We start from the raw sequence: 23,514 nt of genomic DNA on the forward strand, positions 1-23,514 counted from the left end.
ACTTCGAATCCGTGTTTCACTTTCAATAACTAATGCGTGCTTGCCGAATCCCAAACAATATTCATGCTGCAAAGTCATCCTCTAAAGATAGACATTTAGACTACTAGAGGCAGGCTATATGCTATAAAGAGTAGACTACTACTACAAAAAAAAAAAAAATGCATTCAAACTTTTTATTTTTATTTTTTGTGTGCGTGCGGTAATAACCGCGGCGGTAGGAAATATTTTGCAAATTTGTGTGGTAAGGAAAACATCAATACCGCGGCAGCTCTACGTGCCACTTTTGTTTGCCGAACATTTCCTTTTATGGCAATGAACGCTCTTAAGGCATTGATAAATGCATCAGTTGTCATATCATATTATGTCATATCATAATCACATTTGTATGGCCCTTGAACATAGACCGGTAAGTAAGAGATCATATCTTTTGAGATCCTTCCTTCCTTCAACATAGATCGGACCAAAGCAGTCTATGCCAGCGTAAGTGAAGGGTGGAGTTGCTTCCGATCTTGTGGTAAGTCACCCACTCTTTGTTCTTCAGTACATCTTCTGTACTTTCTACACTTGACACATTCCGAGAATCTCTGTAGGCGATCCAATGATGATCGGTTTCCCTTTGCCTTAGTGTTGCACACAAAAGCCTTGCGGAGTTCAGGATCATCTTCCTTAATTTCTCCCACCTTGAGTTCTCTGACAGGTAGTTTTTTCTTCTTTTTTCCTTTTCTTTTCTTTGAATGGTAACGGCATTTTGTAGTGACCATTGTTCTTTTGCGTGATGGTTTCTCTCAACTTCGACAGGCACGTGAGATCTTCTTGAGACACAGGGTCATGTTCTCCAGTTCTTTCTGAGAAGTCTGATTCAAGAACTCTTATGTCTGAGCTGAGGGAGTCATTTCTTTTACTTGGGTTCGGCTCACATAGTGTACTTCAGTTTTGAGATTAACAGAACGTTTCACACCTGCTGTTACTTGTCTTAATACTATGCGATGGCTGATTCCGATGTCTACACAGGGATTCCCATGGCCAACAATACTCAATCCAAGGTCTGTACGCTGTGCATAAGGCTGACTTTCTTCGCCAGATACAACTTCCCTTGGAAGCAGGGCTTGTGAGCAGGACTTCGTACCCAATAAGCAGACCTACTTTACAGTCCTGCATAGGTGCAATCTTTCCTTGGAGGTGCTCTAGATGGGACCACGCTTTTGCAGTTCCATCTGTTGGTATGTGTGTTCTGTTGGCTGGAATGAAATCCCGGTGGAGACTGGTGGTAAATATATCTTCTTACCAGAGTAAAAGCCACGGATTTCTAAGTTGTCTATTCTTTCAGAGCTTACTACTGTGGTTCTTGAGGTCATAGTAGAGAGCTTGACTTTGACTTTGGTTGCTTCCAACGCTTCTGCTACTTCCCTTATAACAAAGGTTGTGTCGCTTTGAGAATCCAACAGAGCATAAACAAGGACTTCTTGTGTTGGTTGAGTCGTGGATGAAAGCCAGACAGGAATTATTGCAGTTTGTGTGTTAGCTTCATGAAGTATTAAAGAGTTTGTGGTTGTTTCTTTGCATTGTGTTGATTGAGGTCTTTCTTTGTACCATTGTTGACTTGTACTTGGCTTTTCTTCATTTAGCTTGGCTTGTGGTGGTATTTGTCCTTCTTTGGCTCGCTCCTCATGCAGACATGTAGGATGCTGCTTGTGGCACATGTCGCAAACATTCCTACTGCTGCAGCTCTTTGAGTAGTGACCAGACTTGAGACAGCCATTTTGGTTTTTCAGTCTCTCTCACCTTGTTTCAGTGACTGCAGTGATGTAACAGGGTTGCAGGCAATTTTCGCTTCTCTTGTTAGAAATCTTACAAATTGGCTAAAGGAGGAGAATTGGTTACTCTCTTCTTCTTCTTCTTCTTCTTCTTGGATAACCATCCTGTTCCATCTCGCCATTAGCCAATCAGGCAACTTTAAAAGAATTTTCCTGTTTTCATTACAGTAATTAAAAATGTCCAATGCCTTGATGTGGACCATGGCAGGCTCGCAACTCCTGAGAAAATCTGCAAACTCTCTGAGCTCAAAGCTGTCCTTAGATCCCATCTTGGGCCATGCTTGGAGCTTGTCTCTGTATGATTTTGCTATTGTAAATGGATTTCTGTATCTATCCTCAAATCTTCCATGCTGCAACATAGGCAGATTTGGTTCTGAGTAAGAAATAGCCATCAAGTGCTTTCTTAGCTTGTCCACTTACATACCTACGGAGGTAGTATATCTTCTCCTTGTCTTCAATGCTCTTCTGATCAATCAGTATTTCAAAGGAAAGTTTCCAGTCATTGTATTTCAATGGGTCCCCACTGAATAATGAAGGTTCAGGAATTGGAATTCTGTTGGCACTTAAAGCACCTGCCAGCATCTTAACAAGCTCTGCTGTACTGTCATTTGAGGAGGTGGTCACAACTTGTGGTACGGGAGACGTATACAGGGACAGAGGACTTGTGGGAGCAGGCACTTTGTTGTCTGCTGCCCTCATGTTCTAGTACGTCTTTCCGCTCTTTTTCTGTGGCCTCCATTTGATCGTACACAAGAATTCTTGCTTGTGCTGCATTAAGACCTTTCACTGCCTCCAAATGCTGTATCTTTCTCCGCTTTTCCTCCAGAGTCTTTTGTATAGCTCCATGTTCTTCTTCCAGTTGAGCTTTAATTCTAGCTTCCTCTTCCTCTCTCTCTATTCTTCGTTCAACCTCTTCTGCCTCTCGTTCTAAACGACGCTTTATGCCTGCTGCCTCTTGCTCAGCTATCTTCTTTTTAGCTTCTGCTTCTAGGCACTGTATTTCCAATTGTTCTTTTTCTTGTTCTTTTAACACTTCCAGAACAGCTTGGCTTGCAGCAGCATCAGCGACAGCTTCTCGTCGCTTTACAGAAGATCTGCTTGAACGCACTGAGGTGCCTTTCCTGGAAGAAGTGGCAGAACCAGATTTATAGGTGCTTGAGTCAAAGAGAGCCTGCTTCTGGCCACTATTTCTCTCCTCCTTCTAACACACTTCCATCCAGTCTAAATGAGGCTCTGGATACAATTAACTCCGATATCCCTGCACGCACACTCCCTGCACTCCACTCTTAGACGTGTGTCCTCGTCGCCTGTTATTTTTCTACAACGGAGTTCGGCGATTTGCGAATCTGATTGGCCAGTGTCATTTCTATTCGTGTGACATGTACGCCCAATCGTGGGACCGCAAGTTCCTACACTGCTTAGGCTTAGGCGCTCGTTCGAAGTCGGTTAGGGTTAGGCGACAGAACGCCAGGTGCTTTGCAGGCTGTTCGACGCGGAAATGGGAAAAGACACAGCTCGTCATGCTACATGTCACATGACCAGAAACGTCAGTGGCCAATCAGATTCGCAAATCGCCGAACTCCGTTGTAGAAAATATAGACGCGTCCTGGTCTGGAGTTGAGATGTCACTTAGTTCATCATAAATATGCTGGACATTTTTAGAAAGACCTGTGACAGGCGGTCAGGTGGCGTAACGGAGATTGCGTTCGTCACCAACCCCGGAGACGCTGAAGATTTAACTTGTGTCCTCCATTTATTGTAAATGTAGTTGAATCTTTGTTGAAGCGCTTTGATCTTTTCCTCCTGCATTGCTTTACCCTTCTCTGTTAGACTTCTGGTTCTTTGAAGTCGTTTTGGTTGCTGCCCTTCCTCTTGCTGGGCTTCAGCACCATCTACCTGACCTTCTTCAGGTCGGCCTTGGGAATTTGCACTATCCCTAACACTGTCCCCTACCTCAATTGCAGGCTCACTTGGCTCTGTCATTTGTAAATCACTACTTTAAAGGCCAACCTTCGCGTTGTATTTTTGTTCAATAAACAATGTGGACTAGGCCAACGATGACTTTCATGAAGAAGGAAAAAAAAACGATTGAAATTGACCCAGTTTTAGCGTTTTTATCAAACATTTTGTCTGCCCAACACAATCACCACGCACGTGGATATTTTAATCAATGGTTCATAACGTGCATGTGTAATCTAAATGATCTCGTCACAACAGGTGCAGGGCACCAGGGGGCTCACCAGGGGGCGCTGAGAGTCACACACAGCTAGTGGCAGGCACTGCAGGCAGAGAGCCTTGCTACCATAGATATATGCTTGCTACTACTAGCCGAATGAAAATGTATCTGTTTCACCTAACACTATTGCTCCGTGATTATAGCCATCCATCTCTAAAGCTAACTACTATTTGTAAAAGCCACAACCACGTTACCATATTTGTAATAATGTAAATCATTGTGTCGTTGTACATAGTGTTTATAACGTTAGTAGCTAACATAGCTTAGCTTGGTAGCTATTGTGCTAACAACATATCCCGACATCCGGCTCGCTGGCCGGCATGAACGGCTGACCCAAAATGGTTCTCTCCTCTCTGTACACCCCGTCCCCACGGGTACCCTGCCGGGGGGCCCATGGACGCGACAACGGCGGCAGCCGTAGGGTGCTCGAGCCCGTAAAGGCTAGTGGTACACGATAGCTATGAGCTAACTAACGCTACAGGCTCAAACACCCTACAGCCGCCGCTGTTGTCGCGTCCACAAGCTCCTCCGCAGGACACCCGCGAGGACGGGGGCACACAAAGAGGAGAGAACCACCCGCAGGGACGGCGGAGCTATAGGCTAACTGTGATGCACTGAGTGGGCCACCATTGATCTAAATAATAAAGAAAATAAGAAATGCAACATAAATACATTCTCAAATATTACACTAGACTTACAAACTCAAATAACATATAAATTATGAAACCATATAATGGCCACAGCTACACTTGTTGTATGAATTACCTCTGCCTAGCAACTTTCAAACAACTTTCAAGTCTCCATGGAGTATTTCCCACCCCTTTCAATGGCAGTATGAATAACATTTAGTAAGGTAAGAGATACAAACATAGTTCAAGTTGGTGGCAATTTCTGGTAACAGCGATAAATTAGACTGGTATGGTATGAGCCTTAAGATCCAAAACTTTCTCTTTAATTATCAGGCTTGTTACAAAGGATCAGATTAAACCGAATATATATATTTATTGATTGATATATATTGCATAATATTTGTATATCGTTTGATATCCCTTGTATATTCCTTGTACATATACACGGAATATCCCTTTAGCCTAGTACAGACCATAATATTTCATTCTCCTATTGGACAGCGGTCCACAGGCGCCAAGGCCATGCCTCCAGAGTCAGGTTCAAAGCCACCGTCAAGACATGTCTGTACCAGCGTTTCCGTTAGCCGGTAATTACCGGTATTTGTCCGGCAAAATCTCCTGAAGTCCGACATATTTAATTTCTCCGGTCTTAATGTCCGGTGAAAATAATTCCCTGAGTCTAAGCACAATTTGATTATTTGAATTGTATTAAAATAGGCTAAAATTAAATAGCCTATGCGATGAACGAAACGATCATTACATTTGTTTCCTCGTTGCTTCTAATAATGACAACGACGTTGTCAGCGAGAGCTTTAAAAACGTAGGTCTCGGTTCGCTTCATCGGACCAAACGCGAACCAAATATAGGAAGTGATTATTATTACCACTGCTCGCAGCACTCACTGCAAAACAAGCACACTGCATCTAATCTCTCTATCTATCTATCTATCTATCTATCTATCTATCTATCTATCTATCTATCTATCTATCTCTCTCTCTCTCTCTATGTCTGTGCATCTTGGGAAGAAGGAAGAAAAAACGCGGCTTATTATTATTACCGAGGCGCGCGGCTTATTATATTATTAAAACGGCTACTTGTGGGCACTCATAAAAACACCGTGGTCTACAAGTTGTTTAGCGAGAGGATGGTGGTAGGTAATGTGCTTCAATAGAACAATGGATCAATGCCATGTCAAAACTCGGCTCCGCTGATCTGGGCTCCGCAGTACACACACAGACACACACACACGCGCGCGCGCACACACAGGATCGCAGCCACACACACATTTCCACTGTCCAATAGACAAGCGCCCTTTTCGACCGCGTGACATTGAGGTGGAGAGAGTAGTCACGCAAACCACGATAATGTTGCAGTCTCTCTGCTTTCTCAGTTCTTCGCTTGATATAATTAATACAAATGTCCAATATAACGGAATTCGTTAGCTCATAAAAATGTGATTATAACAGACTGCTGTTCAGTGTCGGACCGACTGCCACATACGCGGTCTATTTTATTTCAAGTCAGCAGCAGCACGGAGACGGAGTATCGAGGGACTTATTTTATTTGGAATATATTAATGACTGTATACGCAAAAGTAGCCTAGTTTTAAGTAATAATATTATAAATCTACATGCCTTGAGGATGACATGAGCCTGCCTATCAATTGTTTTAAAGCTCAATAAACTATGACCGGAATTAATCTCATTTGTCCGGTAGTTGAAATCTTGCAGGTCACGGAGACCGGCAACAATTTTTTCTAACGGAAACCCTGGTCTGTACATGCCCGGCCTTGCCCAAGAATACGAGACAGAAATGAGGTTGGCACTAGATTGTTCGCCGTGCATATAAATATGGCGCAGGTGAATACAGAAGTGTTGTTACCCAATAAGTTGAAGCCTCACCCACGATACTCCGTGCGGTGAAGTATGGCCTGTTTGGCCCCAAATAAGAGCATTGAGACCGCGTGCGAATTAATAACTGAATTGTCAGAGTTTGGCGCTATACCGTCGAGTGCGACATATTTCTATTAAGTCAGTAATAGTCTATTTGTGTATAGTGTATCGTGCGGCTAAAGTTCTACAGTGACCAGCATCACCAACGCTTCCTCGTATCAGCTAGAGAGCTTATCCAGGCTGAGCTGCTTTCATGGCGCTTTCACCCGAGGAGCCCTAGACGAGAACCGTGTGGACATGTACACTGGATTAATCTACCCGACGACTACATAGCCCTTTGCGGCTGGATTATATTTGCTTTTGGTCTTGTGATTAATGGAGCGGAGAATCGCCGACGCCTACACGTGTGTGGGATTTACCCTGTGAGGAGCCACGTCGAGTCTGCGCCTCAGAGAGCCTGAGGCAGGCTAGCTTTCTTCCCTGTGGATCTACAGGCTACGGAGAACAGCTGTATTCGTCTGTGGATCAAGATCTTATTGCACCGTCTCCCGTACTCGGAGTCTCCTTATCATCGTTGACCCAGGCTCTACTACCGACAGATCCTCTACCCCTGCTGGCTTACAACCGGGGGGACCCTTCCAGTATCTCCCGCTATATATTACTAGTGTACCATAGATATAATTCCCTAAGATTCAGGTTGTATAATTACCTCCTGCGTAACCAGAGAATGGACATTCATTATTGATTTGCCTACGCACATTCCTTTGCCTTATAAGCGCATCCAAAGTAAAATAGAGAAGTATATTATGTACTTTTTGCTGCAATAAATACTTAATTACAACTTTGTGTGGAACCGATTCATTGTGGGAAGTGTTCATCATATTTATATATCATGTACTGTATGGCCAGTAATTAAAGTACATAAGACGGTAGTGGTTTAATGATACCATACTTATCAATACAGTCAGGGAATTGTACCCCTCAGTTACAAGGCTGATTCAAGATATTTTGCCTATATTAGCTGAACAACCAACAATTTGTGTTGGAGACAGTGAAATGTAGAAACGATAGAATTGATTGAGTTTTGAGTAAAGGGAAGCTGCAGGAAGGACCTCCTTACAGTGAAAGCTAGAGAATGAAGAGTAGTAACTAGTAAGTGAGCTAGATTTAGTTGAGCTCCATCTAGGGCTGCACGATTTTGGGAAATAATCTAATTGCGATTATTCTGACTGCGATTGCGATTTGCGATGCGATTATAACATATTTAAAAAAATTTTTACAAGAAGCATGTTGCTGCTTTCTGTAGTCGGGTCCCAACTGCAAAATTACTGTATTACCCTGTATTATACACTTTTACTATCATGTAGACTATTCTGCTTTGTGTTTATATGTGATGTATTGTATACATGCACATTTATTATGTTCTTGTGTGATGTATCGCACATTTTATTGCTGTTTGATGTATTGCAAATGTTATTGCTGTCATCTTGGCCAGGTCTACCTTGCAAAGGAGATATTGTATCTCAATGGGACTTTTTTTTTTTTTTTTTTTTTTTTTTTTTTAAATAGCAGGCTTGGCGATTTGATAATTGCATCATCCCAAATCGCGATTTCGATTAAAAAACGATTAATCGTGCAGCCCTAGCTCCATCACGTATTCACTTCCCATGTGATGTTACCACCAGATAGATATTTAATTAACATGCCTGTAGACGTAGAGTAATGACCTCTGGCAAGAAAGGAATTTCATGAACATACGCTCAGTCTCTCTGAATCCTTCATTTATCTTCCTCCTGTTTTTCCCCCATTCATAGGAAGAAGGATCAGGCTACCACCAAGAAGGACCGCGTGACCCACTGCCTGACGATATGTGAGAACATCGTAGCCCAGTCTTTGAGGTATTCAGCCATGTTTTAATTGTAACACACGAGACGGTTGCATAAAACAACAGACAATGGCATTTGGGAGCAGTTCCATTTGTCTTAGACATCATGTCCAACTCAAATATCACATCATGTTTTAGGTTTGTTACTGTGTATTATGTGTGCTGTTTTCAGTGCAATAATCTTTAAATTATTTTCTAGCGTTACCAAAATTATTTTTTATTGAGTATAGTACTCACTTTTTAGAAGTAGGAAATTTAAACAGATTATTGCAAATGGTTCACTACTGCGATGATAGTTTTTGCAACTGCAGCACAAACATACTGTAGTCTTAAAACTCAAAGGTACTTTGAGTCCCATGGTTTAGCTGGTTGGTTGGGAGAAAGCAGCTACATTGTCGTCTGAAAACGGAAGAACACTTCACACATCTACCATATTGTTCTGAATATAAGATGACCCTGATTATAAGATGACTCCTCCTCTTCAAGACTCATTTTTGGAAAAATGAGAAAATAATTTCTGTCAATCTCCTGGAAGCGGCCACTTTGTGGACCGCGGCAAGCTTTTCTCTTGACTGATGGCTAGATGATCCACAGGTGTATGCGTGCTTGTGTGTTTGTTTGCACCGGTCACTGCAGGCTGCGTGTGCGGGAGAGGGAGATGTAGAGAGAAAGACATTGACTTGCTTGGGGAACACTTGTTTGGCGTGATCTGTTGTTGGTAGGGATGCCCCGATCAAGTTTTTTGCCACCGATACCAATCGTCTATGAGCCATATCGGCCAATACCGATCGTTTTTGGTATAAAAAATTAAATGTATATATATATTTTATTTAATAAAAAATATATATTATATAATCCTTGTAGTTGTATTATCTGCGAGACATCGTCACCACGCAACAAGTCAAAATGCTCGCTATCTGCAAACAGCTCCACTGTCTGTGTGTACTCTAGTAGCCTCCAGCTACGGCCAGGATTCTCCAGCGCTGCAGCTGGACCCTATTGGTATACTGTGCTTTTGTCAAATCACATTCAGCATGCCCTTAGCTCGAATACGCATCGAATCAATGTTATAAGACATTGATATCAGGAGCTATCTGTAGCTACTGCTAGCCGGCTAGATAACGTTAAGACAACGCCTCAGTGAACTATTTAGTTTAATGGGACATTTCGCTTTGAACAGTGAGCTAACGTGAGCTATCATGCACTACTAGACTATTGCTGGAGCATTTGTTGATATCAGGAGCTATCAGTAGCTAGCCGGCTAGATGACAATGCCTCATGTATTAAACTAAAAGTGAATAGTTGACTGGGTCATTCTGTTTAAACAGTAACGGTAGCTAACGTTAGCTCACAGAGGTCGCATGCACTAGGTTAGAGCAGACTATTGCCCGAGCTTGTTTACATGGGTAAGGGAGGAGGAGGAGGAGGAGGAGCGGCAGTTTGCAGCTCTGTGTGTCTGAGACTGAAGTCAGCGAGTGAGATCTCCGCTAAGAATTGGATCATGTTTTTCGATCGGTTTTCACGATCTGCGAAAATAAAGCATTATCGGAATTCACCGATCTCATATTTATACTGAATATCGGCCAATACCGATCGCTGGCCAATCGATCGGGCTTCCCTAGTTGTTGGGAATGTATAATGACATTTAAAAGTCTTGACCCCGAAAATAAGACGATGCCCCCCTTTTTCAGATTTCTTTTTATATTAGAAAAATATGTTTTATATTATATTTGATACAATATGGTATTTCACAAGACGGGTGCGTAGGAGAGGGACAAGTGGATCTAAAGTTGGCAAAAACTAAAACGTTTTTGTAGTAATGCGCTGGCTGTTTGCTGGAATCTGTCACACATTTCACCACCATTATTGGCTTATATATCGACTGTAACCCAGCAGCAGATTGATCATTTCATTGAAGCATGTCTATTATTACTACTAGTTTGTAAACTAGCCTCCATTGCAGTGCTAGGCTTTATGATGATGAGCTTAGTCTTTATCACTGCAGCATTGCTAAGCCATAGCAATGTAGTTACAAAAATGGCCATAATCATCAGTAAGCCTCCACAATGACTCATCCCACCAAATCTGATTAACTAGCAAGCTACTCAACATCTAACCTGGGATGTTTCTATTTGTGTGTGTGTGTGTTACCATGCCAGTGTACCCTGTGTGAGCATGTGCAAAGTGTTTGTTAAAGGGAACATGTACTGTGTGTAATGACTGTGTCCCTCTTGTCTTTGTCTCTATGGCTCTGGGATCAGAGCGTCTCCGGAGTTCCAGAAGCTGCTGGGCATCGCTATGGAGATGTTCCTGCTCTGCAGTGACGACAGCGAATCGGACGTGCGGATGGTAGCTGACGAGTGCCTGAACAAAATCATCAAAGTGAGGAGGAGCCCCCCCCCCCCCCCCCCAAAAAAAAAAAAAAAAACAGAAACCTATTTTATTAAATTAATCTGATTTAAATCTGTTGTTAAAATGAGCTACATTTTCAATAGGTCTTGTTTGGGTTTTGTATGACAGCTACTGTGTGTCTGTTCCCAGGCGCTGATGGACTCCAACCTGCCAAGACTGCAGCTGGAGCTGTACAAAGAGATTAAAAAGGTACACGATGAGCAGGATTTAGGATGGGGAATTAATACCAATCAAATGCTCATACATTTAATCTGTGGCTGGTACGTTTTATATACCTTCTCTGTGTTCCTGCCCCACACAAACACAAAGATCAGAGTTCTTTGGGGGTAATCTCATGTGAACCTTTTAAAAGGAAAACGATTGGTGTGTGTATGTTTATAGTATGATGATGGTAATAAAATGCTTTCTGTGTGTTCATAGTATGATGATGGTAATGAGAGTTTGTCTCTGTGCAGAACGGTGCCTCTCGTAGCCTGAGGGCAGCTCTCTGGAGGTTTGCTGAGCTTGCCCACCTCATCAGACCACAGAAATGCAGGTACATAATCACACACACACACACACACACGCACACGCACACACACACACACACACACACGTTGTGTGGTAACAACATAATAACTCCCATGTAGGTTAATTCACACTAATGTCCTCTCTCCTCTACCCCATTTTAACACCTCAGACCGTACCTGGTCAACCTGTTGCCGTGCCTGACCAGAATCACCAAGCGGCAGGAGGAGACGGTACAGGAGACGCTGGCAGCAGCCACGCCCAAGATCATGGCAGCCTTGGGACACTTTGCCAACGACGGCGAGATAAAGGTACACACACACACACACTACTAAGGCTGAGCCCGAACGTTCGAACGTTTGTTCGTTACGCTGGCATTCGGATTTTAATTAATGGGTTAGAACGTTCGCAAAAAATAAATCCGTTTTTGGGTGGAACGTTTGGTGCACACGCGACGCGACCGGGGAGCGTAGAGCGGGTTACACACTAGTTACAACACAGCAGTGCTCAAGTACCATGCCCATTTACACCGTGCGGGAGAAAGAAAGAAACAAAATAACTGGAGTAAACATCGCGCAACGCCTGGGTGAAGTGGCTGGCGCGCATACCCAACAAAAAAGTTAGTGCATTATATGATATTACCGGTATGTTTGACTGCTGTCTTTTCCCTTTATTTTCTTCTGAGTGCTTTGTTTACATGTTTACATGAACAGCCACCACTGTAAACAATTTTTTTTCACCGATAGACTATGCAATGCCGCCCCCCCGTAAAATCTATAATAATCAAATTAATTAATAAAAAAAACGAACGTTCGAACGTCCGTTCGAAAAACCTTGGCGAATTGTGATTGCTGTTCAATTACTTGTGAAGTGATCAATAGACTATGGGGTATTTGTATTCAAATTCAGTCTGAATTCTCCAGGACAAAGCTAGATAAAAAAAAAAAGAGAGGGGACTATATTGAATGAAAATAGCAGTGTAATCTTTGAAATGTTTGTGTTTCCTGCTCTGAAACTCTTTTAGTTTCTTCCCTAATTCTAGATAAAAAATTTAAGAAATTATAATGGTTGTTGCTGTCTCTTCACCTCCCTGTAATCAAAGTGATTCCACAAGTGAATGGATCTTTGCTTCATTGAATCCAGGCTTGACTGCTCACCTTGCTCTTCCTACCGTAGGTGCTTCTGAAGTCTCTCGTGGCCAACCTGAAGTCCAGCTCCCCGACCATCAGGCGAACAGCGGCCAGCGCAGCCGTCAGCGTGTGTCAGCACTCCAGACGATCCAGCTACTTCTACACCTGGCTACTGAACGTGCTGCTGGGTAGGACGCCTGAACAAACACACACACACACACACATTGTTGCAATCACACATGCACACACGCACATACATTCCTGCACATAGTGGTCACACAGATACAGATGCACTTTTATAGATGCAAACACTTACGCTCTCTTGCAGAAACACTCACACACTTGAACATACTGTAGATACTTTATAAAAGCACAGACACACACATGCACACACCCTGACCTATAGTGTCTCCCCCCCCCCCCCCCCCAGGTCTTGTGGTGCCAGTGGATGAGGAGCACCCCAGCCATCTGATCCTAGGGGTGCTGTTAACCCTCCGTTACCTCATGCCACTGCTACAGCAGCAGGTCAACACCACCAGTCTCAAAGGAAGCTTCGGTGTCATGAGGAAGGAAGCCGACGTACAGCCCACACCTGAACAACTGCTGCAGGCACGACTACTGCCATCACCATTTAATAGAATAGAATAGAATAGAAATACTTTATTCATCCAGAGGGAAATTTGGCACTACAAATCGCTCACAGTAAACATTTAGGTAGACAAAAACAAAAAGTCACAAATAAAAATAAGCCTAAGAATAAAATAAGGTCCGGGATATACATTTCCTATGTTACATTCTAATATAAAATATACAGTAAAAATATACAGTAAAAATATACAGTAAGTGTAAAATTTTAATATGTCAGTCTAAAAGTAAAAGTCCAGGAAGATAGTACTGTCACCCTGTGCTCAGTGATGCAGTGAGGCACAGTGATGCATTATAAAGTCTGATGGCTGTTGGAATGAAGGACTTCCTCTGCCGTTCAGTACTACATCTTGGGAGTCTTGTCAGTCAAGTCTGTGTATAGTGGGTGGGGAGGGGTTGTCCCTGATGGCATGGAGCTTAGCAAGGCTCCTCCTCTCCGCCACCACCGCTAGAGAGTCCAGCTCGGCTTTACTATTTACTACTAAGGGCTAGATCCACAAAGAATGGATTGCACGGTGCTAATTGCACCCTTACTTACGATTCATTATGAATTGAAAATGGGGGACCCTGATGTAAACAAGACGAAAGTCTTTCTCTGGTCTGCATCCCCTTAACACTTTCTCTGCCAGAAACTCGTCATTCCCCACCATGCTAATTCTGCCAATGACGCCGTAACACGTCATTGAGATCAATATTTAAAAAATCTGTGATCGCAATCATATTTCTCCCCCGGAGACTTGAGATCTACTGTTGATCCCCTCTCAACTCTCCAACGGTTCAAGAGCGCCATCTTGGGGCCGATCGGTGGATCACCCAAACCGGAAACCGGAAACGGAAGCTGGTGCTCATTCCAATTCGGTCCGATCACTCGCTAATAGTCCCGGGACTCGAGCTAGACACAATGGATAGCAATCCGTTACCAATAACTCGATAAACAACATGATTTGGACGTATATACTATTATACAACCTGGAGATGGATCGCATATTTCAACATCCCATAATGGGAATATTTCTGCTCCACGCTCATCGCCCAACGCTACGAGGAAGCTACGGTGAGTTTCAGCGTTTTTTTTAAACGTGTTCGATACTAACTACTCTAATGATCATATCACCCACACTAGATGAATCATCTAACGTTGGCCACGGAATTATAAATGACCCCCCCCCCCCCCCCCCCCCCCATCCGGTCAACATCAGATGATAAGTAGTAACTTCTAGAAGCACGTCCATTTGAAATTTTTTATCTCGCGCAGATCGCTATCAAACTGTATTTGATCATCAATATAATGCATTTAGTAGGGATGCCCCGATCACGTTTTTTGCCACCGATACCGATCACCGATCGTCGTGAGCCATATCGGCCGATACCGATCCGATACCGATCGTTTTTGATTACATTTTTTTTAATTACATTTTATATACTTTTTTTTTTTCTTTTTTTATAAAATATATATATTATATAATTAGACTTGTACTTGTATTATCTGTGAGACATTATCTGTGAGACAAGCTCCACTGTCTGTGTGTACTCTAGTTAGTACACACAGGATTCTCCGGAGCTGCACCTGGACCCTATACTCGAGTAGCCTCGAGCTACGGCAAGGATTCTCCTGCGCTGCAGATGGACCCTATTGGTATAACGTTACTGTGGTCATATCACATTCAACATGCCCTCAGCTAGGGCTGGGCGATATGGAAAAAAATCATATCGCGATAACGATATGATAATGTTATCTTTTTTGTTAGTATAAAAAAGAATAAAAATAAAATGTTTAATTTTATTTTAATTTTTTTTTAACAGATGTATGTTTATTTTGCAGCAATTCTTTGTCTTTGCCGCCATCTTTAGTGTTACATCCCCTCACACTCCAGTTCTCAGGCTGCAGCTGGTTTAAAAGCGAAAGTAAACCGGCTTCTCTGCTGGCTATGGCTCCAGGGGAGTTGAACAGTTCTGGCTCTGCTAGTTTATTTTCTTTTGGCGCTTTTTTGGTGGACAAACCACCGCACATGTGCACCGTAGTGTTGTCAAAAATATCGAAGTATCGATACATATCGATACTGAATATTTAAAAAGGCTTCGATACTCATTTCCCGAAGTACCGATACTTTCTGCAGTATCGGTACCACCAGCTGGCGAGTGTTCTACCGCAAGTTGTTGACGCGCTGTTCAGAGCGCTCAGCGTGCTTGCCCCCCCGGCTCCTCCGAGTCCAGCCCTCCCCCTCACAGAGTGCCGTCTTCTTCAGTTAGTAAACAAACATTTTAGCTGAAGATGGTAAATGCAGAGCCTCCGCAACTTGTGCTTGTGGATAAAGAAAGCAGCAGAAGTGCTGTTTGGAGGTACTTCGGGTTTCAAGTAAACAACGAAGGACAAGCTACAAATGCCCCAATGCTATTTGCAAGCGGTTATAGCAGTGCCAGCGCCGATCTCCATAAAGAAATGAAAGAGGTTCGTGACAGCTGCTCTTTCAACGTCACTGTGACTGAAGCATTAAACCATTAACTCTAGTTTAATACATGATACGTTGTCTACTGATGGCGCATAATATCAACAGCTGCTTCGTTGTAACGTTACAGCTACCAGCTAAAGTTAGCCCCCTTAGCTTAGCTGGCCACAGTTATAAATACTGCACGGAGTAACGTTAACGTGTAAACGTTATGTCGAGGTCATACAATACTACAGTCGACATAAGGTTAACGTTACCCCGTTTCCACCAAGTGTTTAAATAGCAGCAATCTTGTTGAAAATGTAACATTACTAAAATGCTCCGAGCATAGCCTCTCTGTCTCTCTCCATCTACTGCTACCTCTCTCTCTCTCTCTCTCTCTCTCTCTCTCTCTCTCTCTCTCTCTACCGCTACCTCTCGCTCTCTCGCTCTCTCTCTCTCTCTCTCTCTCTATCTACCGCTACCTCTCTCTCTCTCTCGCTCTCTCTCTCTCTCTCTCTCTCTATCTACCGCTACCTCTCTCTCTCTCTCTCTCTCTATCTACCGATACCTCTCTCTCTCTCTCTCGCTTGCTCTCGTTATCTTTAAATAAAAACTGTTACTAACTGTTCAGTTTGTGAGGTACATGCAACACAGATTACAGTGTTTACATCTGTCTGCTTGAGAAAATACCATGTTCTGCATTTGCAATAAAAATGATTGAAGTGAGATGAACAGTTATTTTTAAATGTGTGATCTAAAGATAAACAAAGGGTTTTAAAAGTGTTATATTTATCTTCTCTTATAGTACCAGACTCGAAGCTGAGGAGAATCAACCAGCAACAAAAGCTAAATTTGTCAAAAAAAAAAAAAAAAATATATATAGATATATATATATATTTTTTTTTTTTATTTTTTATTTGGTATCGAAATGGTATCGAAGTATCGATACTTTTCAAGGTATCGTATCGAAGTCGAAATTCCAGTATCGTGACAACACTCACTGCACCGTGACTCGTGACTGGAGTCTAGTTCTGCTAGCACACATAGCCTACTGTGTACAGACGGTTTCAAACTGTATTTTAAATTAGAAAGCAAACAAAATAAATGGACAAGAGAAAAATAAATCTCAATTTTGGTCAGTATTGTCATTTGGACAAGCAAAGCCATTACTTTAAGTTGCAGGCAAGAAAGACAAGTCTGTCCACTGTCTCTGGTTTTAAAACTTCCCTGTTGCAGGTCAAAAAAATAAAAAACGATTTTTAGATTTTTTTTAAATTTCGATATTCGATATCGATTATTAAAATATATATCGCGATATTTATCGTTATATCGCCCAGCCCTACCCTCAGCTCGAATACGCATCGAATCAGTGTTATAAGACATTGATATCAGGAGCTATCTGTAGCTACTGCTAGCCGGATATATAACGTTAATACAACGCCTCAGTGAATTATTTAGTTCAATGGGACATTTAGTTTTGAACAGTGAACTAACTTGTGCTAACGTGAGCTAACAGCTAACAGCTAACAGGTATCTTACACGTCTCTACTAGACTTGATGGAGCGTTTGTTGATGTCAGGAGCTATCGGTAGCTGGCCGGCTAGATACCGTTCGGTTAGACAATGCCTCATCATGTATTAAACTAAAAGTGAATAGTTGACTGGGTCATTTTGTAACGGTAGCTAAGCTAACGTTAGCTCAGGGAGACGCCGTCCTCCCGTGTCCCGTCCCACTAGACTACTAGACCCGTGTTTACATGCGTGCGGGAGGGGCTGGAGGGATGAGCAGACGCCGCACCACCCGGTGTCTGAGACAGAACAGATCGGTTTTGACGATCGGCGAAAATAAAGCATTATCACCGATCACCGATCGCATATTTATACTGATTATCGGCCGATAACGATCGGTGGCCGATCGATCGGGGCATCCCTAGCATTTAGGGCTATAAATCACGTCTGGAGAAAGCTGCAGAAAACGATAAAAACACTTATACTTTAGACCGTATTTTAGTATGAATATGTGAATGAAAAAGTATAACGTTCCTACGTCCTGAACGATAGATAATTGACGTTGAATGGGCCATAGTAATGTCAATTTAGCAATACAATTTAAAAAGTTATAGCCCTGCAAAGAAGGTGAACTTCTCCATAGACAAATAGAGCTGGCAGAGAGGGGTATAATGATGTACATAAGCCTGGCGAAGAAAGTGTTAACAATTGTGTGTATTGAGCCGTACTGTATTGTACCCATTCTGAAATCTGTTAATACAACTTTCATTCAATCAATCACGCGCATGTGATTGATTGAATGAAAATTGTATTAACAGATTGCAGAATGGGTACAATACAGTACGGCTCAATACACACAATTGTTAAGGGGATGCAGACCAGAGAAAGACTTTCGTCTTGTTTACATCAGGGTCCACCTGCCATTTGAAAATGGCTCTTATTTATAACGTTATATTGTGGAATAATTAGTCGGTACTGAACTAATTATCGTGGAATTGTGCTATGTTTGTTTGTTTAGGGCAAACAAGTAGGCCAGATTATGATTTTTCTACTTTTCTTTTTAGTGTTCTCTCGAGACACGAGGCATCGTCGTCGTCGTTTGTTGAATGAATGAATGCAGGGAGAAAACACTTCTAACTGTGTTTTCTGGCCTCCACATCCACAGGTATATGAGCTGACCCTCTACTACACACAGCACCGCGATCACAACGTAGTCACCGCCGCGCTGGAGCTCCTCCAGCAGGTCTTCAGGACTCCGCCTCCAGAACTTCTGCACATGCTCATCACGACCGGCAGCATTCTGCACGCATCCGTGTTCCGACAGGACGCGGAGAGCCGCGCCCGCTCTGGCAGCATCCTTGAGCTCATTGGTAAAAACATCAGTCACCCCCCCAGAGCCTCAGCTCATTGGTCAGCAATAGGCTATGTTCATAAAAGCAGGTCAGCCTCCTGGATGAGGTCATTCAGTTCTCACCGGGGACGCCCAATGGTCTTGCGGTGCTCAAATTAACAATTCATAAACACACTTATTTGGACAGTTTTGACTCTTTTCACCGAAGGGTGATGATGGCAAAGGTATTGATGCCAAACAGAATTATTTTCAAATACTGTTTTGACCCACAGGTCTAAAAGCACGTGGTCAATTGCTTTGTTGTCCACTTGATGGACTTATGTTACACTAGTTAACTCATAATGTCTTAGCTTGGAGATTGGCTGACTAATCTGTCAATCAGCCAAGGGTGGTGCTCTGCTGTGTTTTCCTGCCTGGTTTGTTTCTTTGCTCACGAACCCATTTCCTCTCAGGGCAATTTGTTGCTACTTTTCTCTTCCTCACTTCCTGGTCCTACTTCCCGTTTCTTTCCGCTTGCAGCCGGGGGAGGGTCTTCCTGCAGTCCACTCCTCCTTAGGAAACAGAAAGGTGACTGGTCTCCTCTCTCTTTAGCTCTTTCTCTCACTGTTCCCTACCTCTTCATCACTGTTTCAGTTTCTCTTTTGCCTCTCGTCTTGACTGACGTCCTCTAGTGTTTGTGTTGATGCATGTGTTGATTTCTGAGCAATGTTGTTTGACCCTCACCAGGTAAGATGCTGTCAGGGGAGGAGGAGGGGCTAGAAGATGACCCAGAGAGGGCAGAGGTCACCGCTGGAGCCTTCACAGGTTAGAAGCCCAACTGTATCATTCCACGGACCACATATAATCCTAATATATTAACACTTTGGTCGCCAGGCTTATATTCTTAAAGGTGACATGTACCATAAATGTCATTTTTCAGTCTCTAGCATTGTTTTTTTTTTTTTTTTTTTATTATTAACTATTTTTTAGCGTTTATCGCTTTTCTAGTCAAGCATGACCGACAGTTGTAGAGTGAAACGGGTGGGAGAACAGGGGAAGACATTCGGCAAATGACGGCGGGTCCGGGAATCGAACTCGGAGTCAACCAGAACCGTGACGCAGCACGGCTCCTCCCAACGCAGAAATAGCGCCGAGATACGTGGTGAGCTACTGGAGCTCCCCCTCTAGCATTGTATTATAGTAATAGGAGTTCGTATCAATGTGTTTTAGTGTCTAAATACCATATTGGCGGATTGCTTTGATTCAGCTCAGCCCCTTTCCTCCTCCAGTAAATCAGGCCATTTTGATTTGAACGGATGATATACGTCATACGGCCGCTGGGTGATGCGATTGGCTCTGTGGTTGGAGCTAATGCCCGCCCCCATTCTACCTAGACTAGACAGCGAGTGGAGGAAGCCACTTCCTCAGCTGCGAGGCGGAGTGGGGCCAGTGCGCTCTGGAGGGAGAGAGGGACAGAGAGATGGAGAGAGAGGGGGCACTTGGGGGGGGGGGGGGGGGGGTACCTGCCGGCCGCGCGCCACACACCCGCAAACGGGAGATTGAAAGAAGGAAAAAAGAAAAAACCACAAGCTGCCGCGGACTCTCATCACCGAGAGCCGAGAGGGGGCCTTGTCATTAACGGCCTGTCTTTTTTTTTCTCTCTCTCTCTCTCTCTCTCTCTCTCTCCAACCCCCTCCCTCTCTCTCTCTCTCTCTCTCTCTCTCTCTCTGCCGCGCGGACTCATCACCGAGAGGGAGAGAAAGGGAGAGAGAGATGGAGAGAGAGGGGGCACTTGGGGGGGGGGGGGGGGGGGGGCACCTGCCGGCCGCGCGCCACACACCTGCAAACAAGAGATTGAAAGAAAGAGAAAAAAAAAACCACAAGCTGCCGCGGACTCTCATCACCGAGAGGGAGAGAAAGGAAGAGAGAGGGAGGGAGGGAGAGAGGGGGCCTTGTCATTAACGGTGGTTTTGAGTACTTGATTAGAAATATAAAACAATGCATTTTTTTTGAAAAAAACCTTACAAATGTCTTCAATAGACTAACAGGAATTGTGTAAGGTTGCCCAAATAGTGCTAGGAATAGCAGTACATAGCCCCTTTAATATACCATCCTCCGCCAGCTCTATTTGTCTATGGAGAAGTTCCCCTTCTTTGCAGGGCTATAACTTTTTAAATTGTATTGCTAAATTGACATTACTATGGCCCATTCAACATCAAGTATCTATTGTTCAGGAAGTGGGAACGTTATACTTTTTCATACTAAAATACGGTCTAAAGTACAAGTGTTTTTATCGTTTTCTGCAGCTTTCTCCAGAACGTGATTTATAGCCCCAAATTCATTATATTGATGATCAAATACAGTTTGATAGGAATCTGCGCGAGAAAAAGAAATTCAAATGGACGTGCTTCTAGAAGTTACTACTGACCATCTGATGTTGACCGGATGGGGGGGGGGGTCGTTTATAATTCCGTGGCCAACGTTAGATGATTCATCTAGTGTGGGTGATATGATCATTAGAGCAGTTAGTATCGAACACGTTAAAAAAAATAACGCTGAATCTTACCGTAGCTTCCTCATAGCGTTGGGCGATGAGCGTGGAACAGAAATATTCCTATTATGGGATGTAGAAATATGCGATCCATTTCCAGGTTTTATAAGAATATATACGTCCAAATCATGTTGTTTATCGAGTTATTGGTAACAGATTGCTATCCGTTGTGTCTAGCTCGAGTCCTGGGACTATTACCGAGTGATCGGACCGAATTGGAATGAGCACCAGCTTCCATTTCCTGTTTCCGCTCTGGGCGATCCGCCGATCCGCCACCAGATGGCGCTCTTGAACCGTTGGAGAGTTGAGAGGGGATCAACAGTAGATCTCAAGTCTCCGGGGGAGAAATATGATTTCGATCACAGATTTTTGAAATATTGATATCAAAGACGTGGTACAGCGTCTTTGGCAGAATGAGCATGGCGGGGAATGACGTGGTATGGCGTTTTTGGCGACCATAGTGTTAACATATACCGTATTGTGGCGAATATTTAAATAAAAGGGGCATAGTGGTAAAAGATGTCTGTTCAAAGGGTCAGCATTAAAGTGTGCATGTTTTGTGGGTTCCTCCTTCAGCCTCTGTGGTGGGCACTGACGGCTCATCCACAGCCCAGGTGGACATCATCACGGAGCAGCCGCGCTCTTCCCAGCATGCCCTGCAGCCCGGGGACTCGGCGGACCACAGTGCCTCCTCAGAGCAGGCCGGTGGCGGCGGGACATCTGCCTCGGACACCCCGGATTCACCCAACGAGGAGGACATGCTGAGTCGCAGCTCCAGCGGCGGGGCCAACGCCACCCCTGAGACGGCAGACTACGCCACGCCGGAGAATGTCACGCCGGAGGGCGGGGGGCCCCTGGCGGAGACGGGGACTCTGGACCCCTCACTGCCGCCCAGCGACTCCTCGCAGACCACCACAGAGGGACCCGACTCGGCTGTCACCCCCTCAGACGTGGCAGAGCTGGTCAGTGGATGTGTGTCTGTCTGTCTGCGTGTGGGTGGTGGTTGTGAGTGAAGAGAGGTTTCCTCGTTGGGCCCTGACTACATATTTGGCAGCAGAGTGTAGGAGAAATTACACCACTTATCTCTAGACATTGACATGATTAATTACTGTGGATTTTCATAATTACTATATGAACATTGTCCCTAATTACCTGGTCTCAGTTCACGGGTGGTGCCACCCTTCATAGAATTAGAATCCGTAGAACGGACATAAATTAAAAGTATTTCAGATTTGTTTCAAACAAATTGCACATGTAGAGGAAGCTGAAGGTCAAATAATATTATAATTTGATAAATATAAAGTTGATCCTTGAAATGATCAGTCTTTTTTTGTTTTATTATTATTTATATTTAATTTAATTAAATATTTGTATTGATTCGAATGATCTCCATTTTGATCTCATCGCCACTCAATGCTCATTATAGGACCTCCTTTTTAGGGACTCATGAGATGGTCATAACAGTTGCCTGCCCGGGGAGATTTGCTTTTGAATAAAGATATTGTCCGTTCTACTAATTCTACCTCTATGGTCTTGCCCCCTCTCCCCCCCCTACCCACTTCCGTCGCAGTCGCGATCTCCCGTGCGGGTGGTAGAGCCGCCCTCGCCAACCTCCACCGAGGGGCCCGACGCTACGGACGGCGACTCTTCTTCCGTCTACACTTCTTCTTCTTCCTCTTCCTCCTTCTCTTCCTCCTCTTCCTCCTTCTCCTTCACTTCCTCCTCTAGCACTAGTGAAAAGGTCAGCCGATTGGACACTTTCTAAACAAGGCGGGGTGGGGCTTGCTTGCCTGTAGGCTTTTTTTCTTTTTCGTTTCTCTCTCTCGTCTCGTTCGCTTGTTCGTTAGAAACCGAGCACGGAATATTCCCATTGCTCCGTCTTGCCGTTGTACAGCTTCTCTCCCCCTCGTCGATGGTACAATATCCTGTTTCCTTACTCCTACGTCCTTGTCACAAGTGACCCTCCCTAATGATCGTTGAGATCATTGAGGTCTTCAAAAGATATTTTCCGAAACAAAACAATCCCAGCCTCTCATGTTGCTGGCTTGAAGTGAAGAGTTCAAAAGAGAAGCATGGTAACCACGATGTGATACCCCCCCCCCCTGTACATCTGGTTGCTACTGACCCTGCTCCTGGAGAGAGTGACAGGCTTTTGTTCCAGAATTACATATAAATATGCATAACATATCAATTCAGCTGCACAAGATGCTAAGCTAGGCTAACTGTCTGTGTGTGTGTGTGGCGTTATATTTAAAAGGAGTTTAAAAAGAAGGCATACATATAGGAGCATGGTGCAGTGTTGCGTTTGATTTTACTTGTGAGGAATAGTCTCATGGATACTAGATGATAGAAACACATATAGCTGTGTAAACCAACGCCTCAAGTGGTTCATATCACTGCAAGAAGAAACAGTATTTTCTGCAGGCTCTGTCTAGAACTAATGTATGTTGAAGAGGAACACATCTCTGGATCAAAAGCTTGCTCCGGAACTTGCGAGAATCGGGGATGGTGACAACCAGAATTTACCTTTCTCTGGCACGCCCTCT

At 43.7% G+C, this 23,514-nt stretch overlaps 1 protein-coding gene across 3 annotated transcripts in view; it reads left to right on the top strand.

The window, feature by feature from the left end:
• The window catches only part of htt (huntingtin), a gene marked incomplete at its 3' end in the record, with an annotated part of 160,495 nt that overhangs the window by 5,126 nt on the left and 131,855 nt on the right, over positions 1-23,514 (top strand). Inside the window, exons 2-12 of one of the 3 annotated variants that reach the window (XM_084318190.1) lie at positions 8,386-8,469; positions 10,718-10,838; positions 10,998-11,057; positions 11,324-11,403; positions 11,548-11,686; positions 12,552-12,693; positions 12,936-13,114; positions 18,253-18,457; positions 18,958-19,005; positions 19,165-19,242; positions 21,545-21,930. In XM_084318190.1, coding sequence (XP_084174316.1) covers positions 8,386-8,469; positions 10,718-10,838; positions 10,998-11,057; positions 11,324-11,403; positions 11,548-11,686; positions 12,552-12,693; positions 12,936-13,114; positions 18,253-18,457; positions 18,958-19,005; positions 19,165-19,242; positions 21,545-21,930 — 1,522 coding nt within the window. Of the gene's footprint in view, positions 1-8,385; positions 8,470-10,717; positions 10,839-10,997; positions 11,058-11,323; positions 11,404-11,547; positions 11,687-12,551; positions 12,694-12,935; positions 13,115-18,252; positions 18,458-18,957; positions 19,006-19,164; positions 19,243-21,544; positions 21,931-23,514 lie in introns of those variants that run through there. The other 2 variants (XM_084318189.1, XM_084318188.1) reach the window with 2 other exon arrangements.

Source organism: Notolepis coatsorum (assembly GCF_963971535.1).
Source record: "Notolepis coatsorum genome assembly, chromosome: 7".
In the NCBI taxonomy this organism is placed as follows: Eukaryota; Metazoa; Chordata; class Actinopteri; order Aulopiformes; family Paralepididae; genus Notolepis; species Notolepis coatsorum.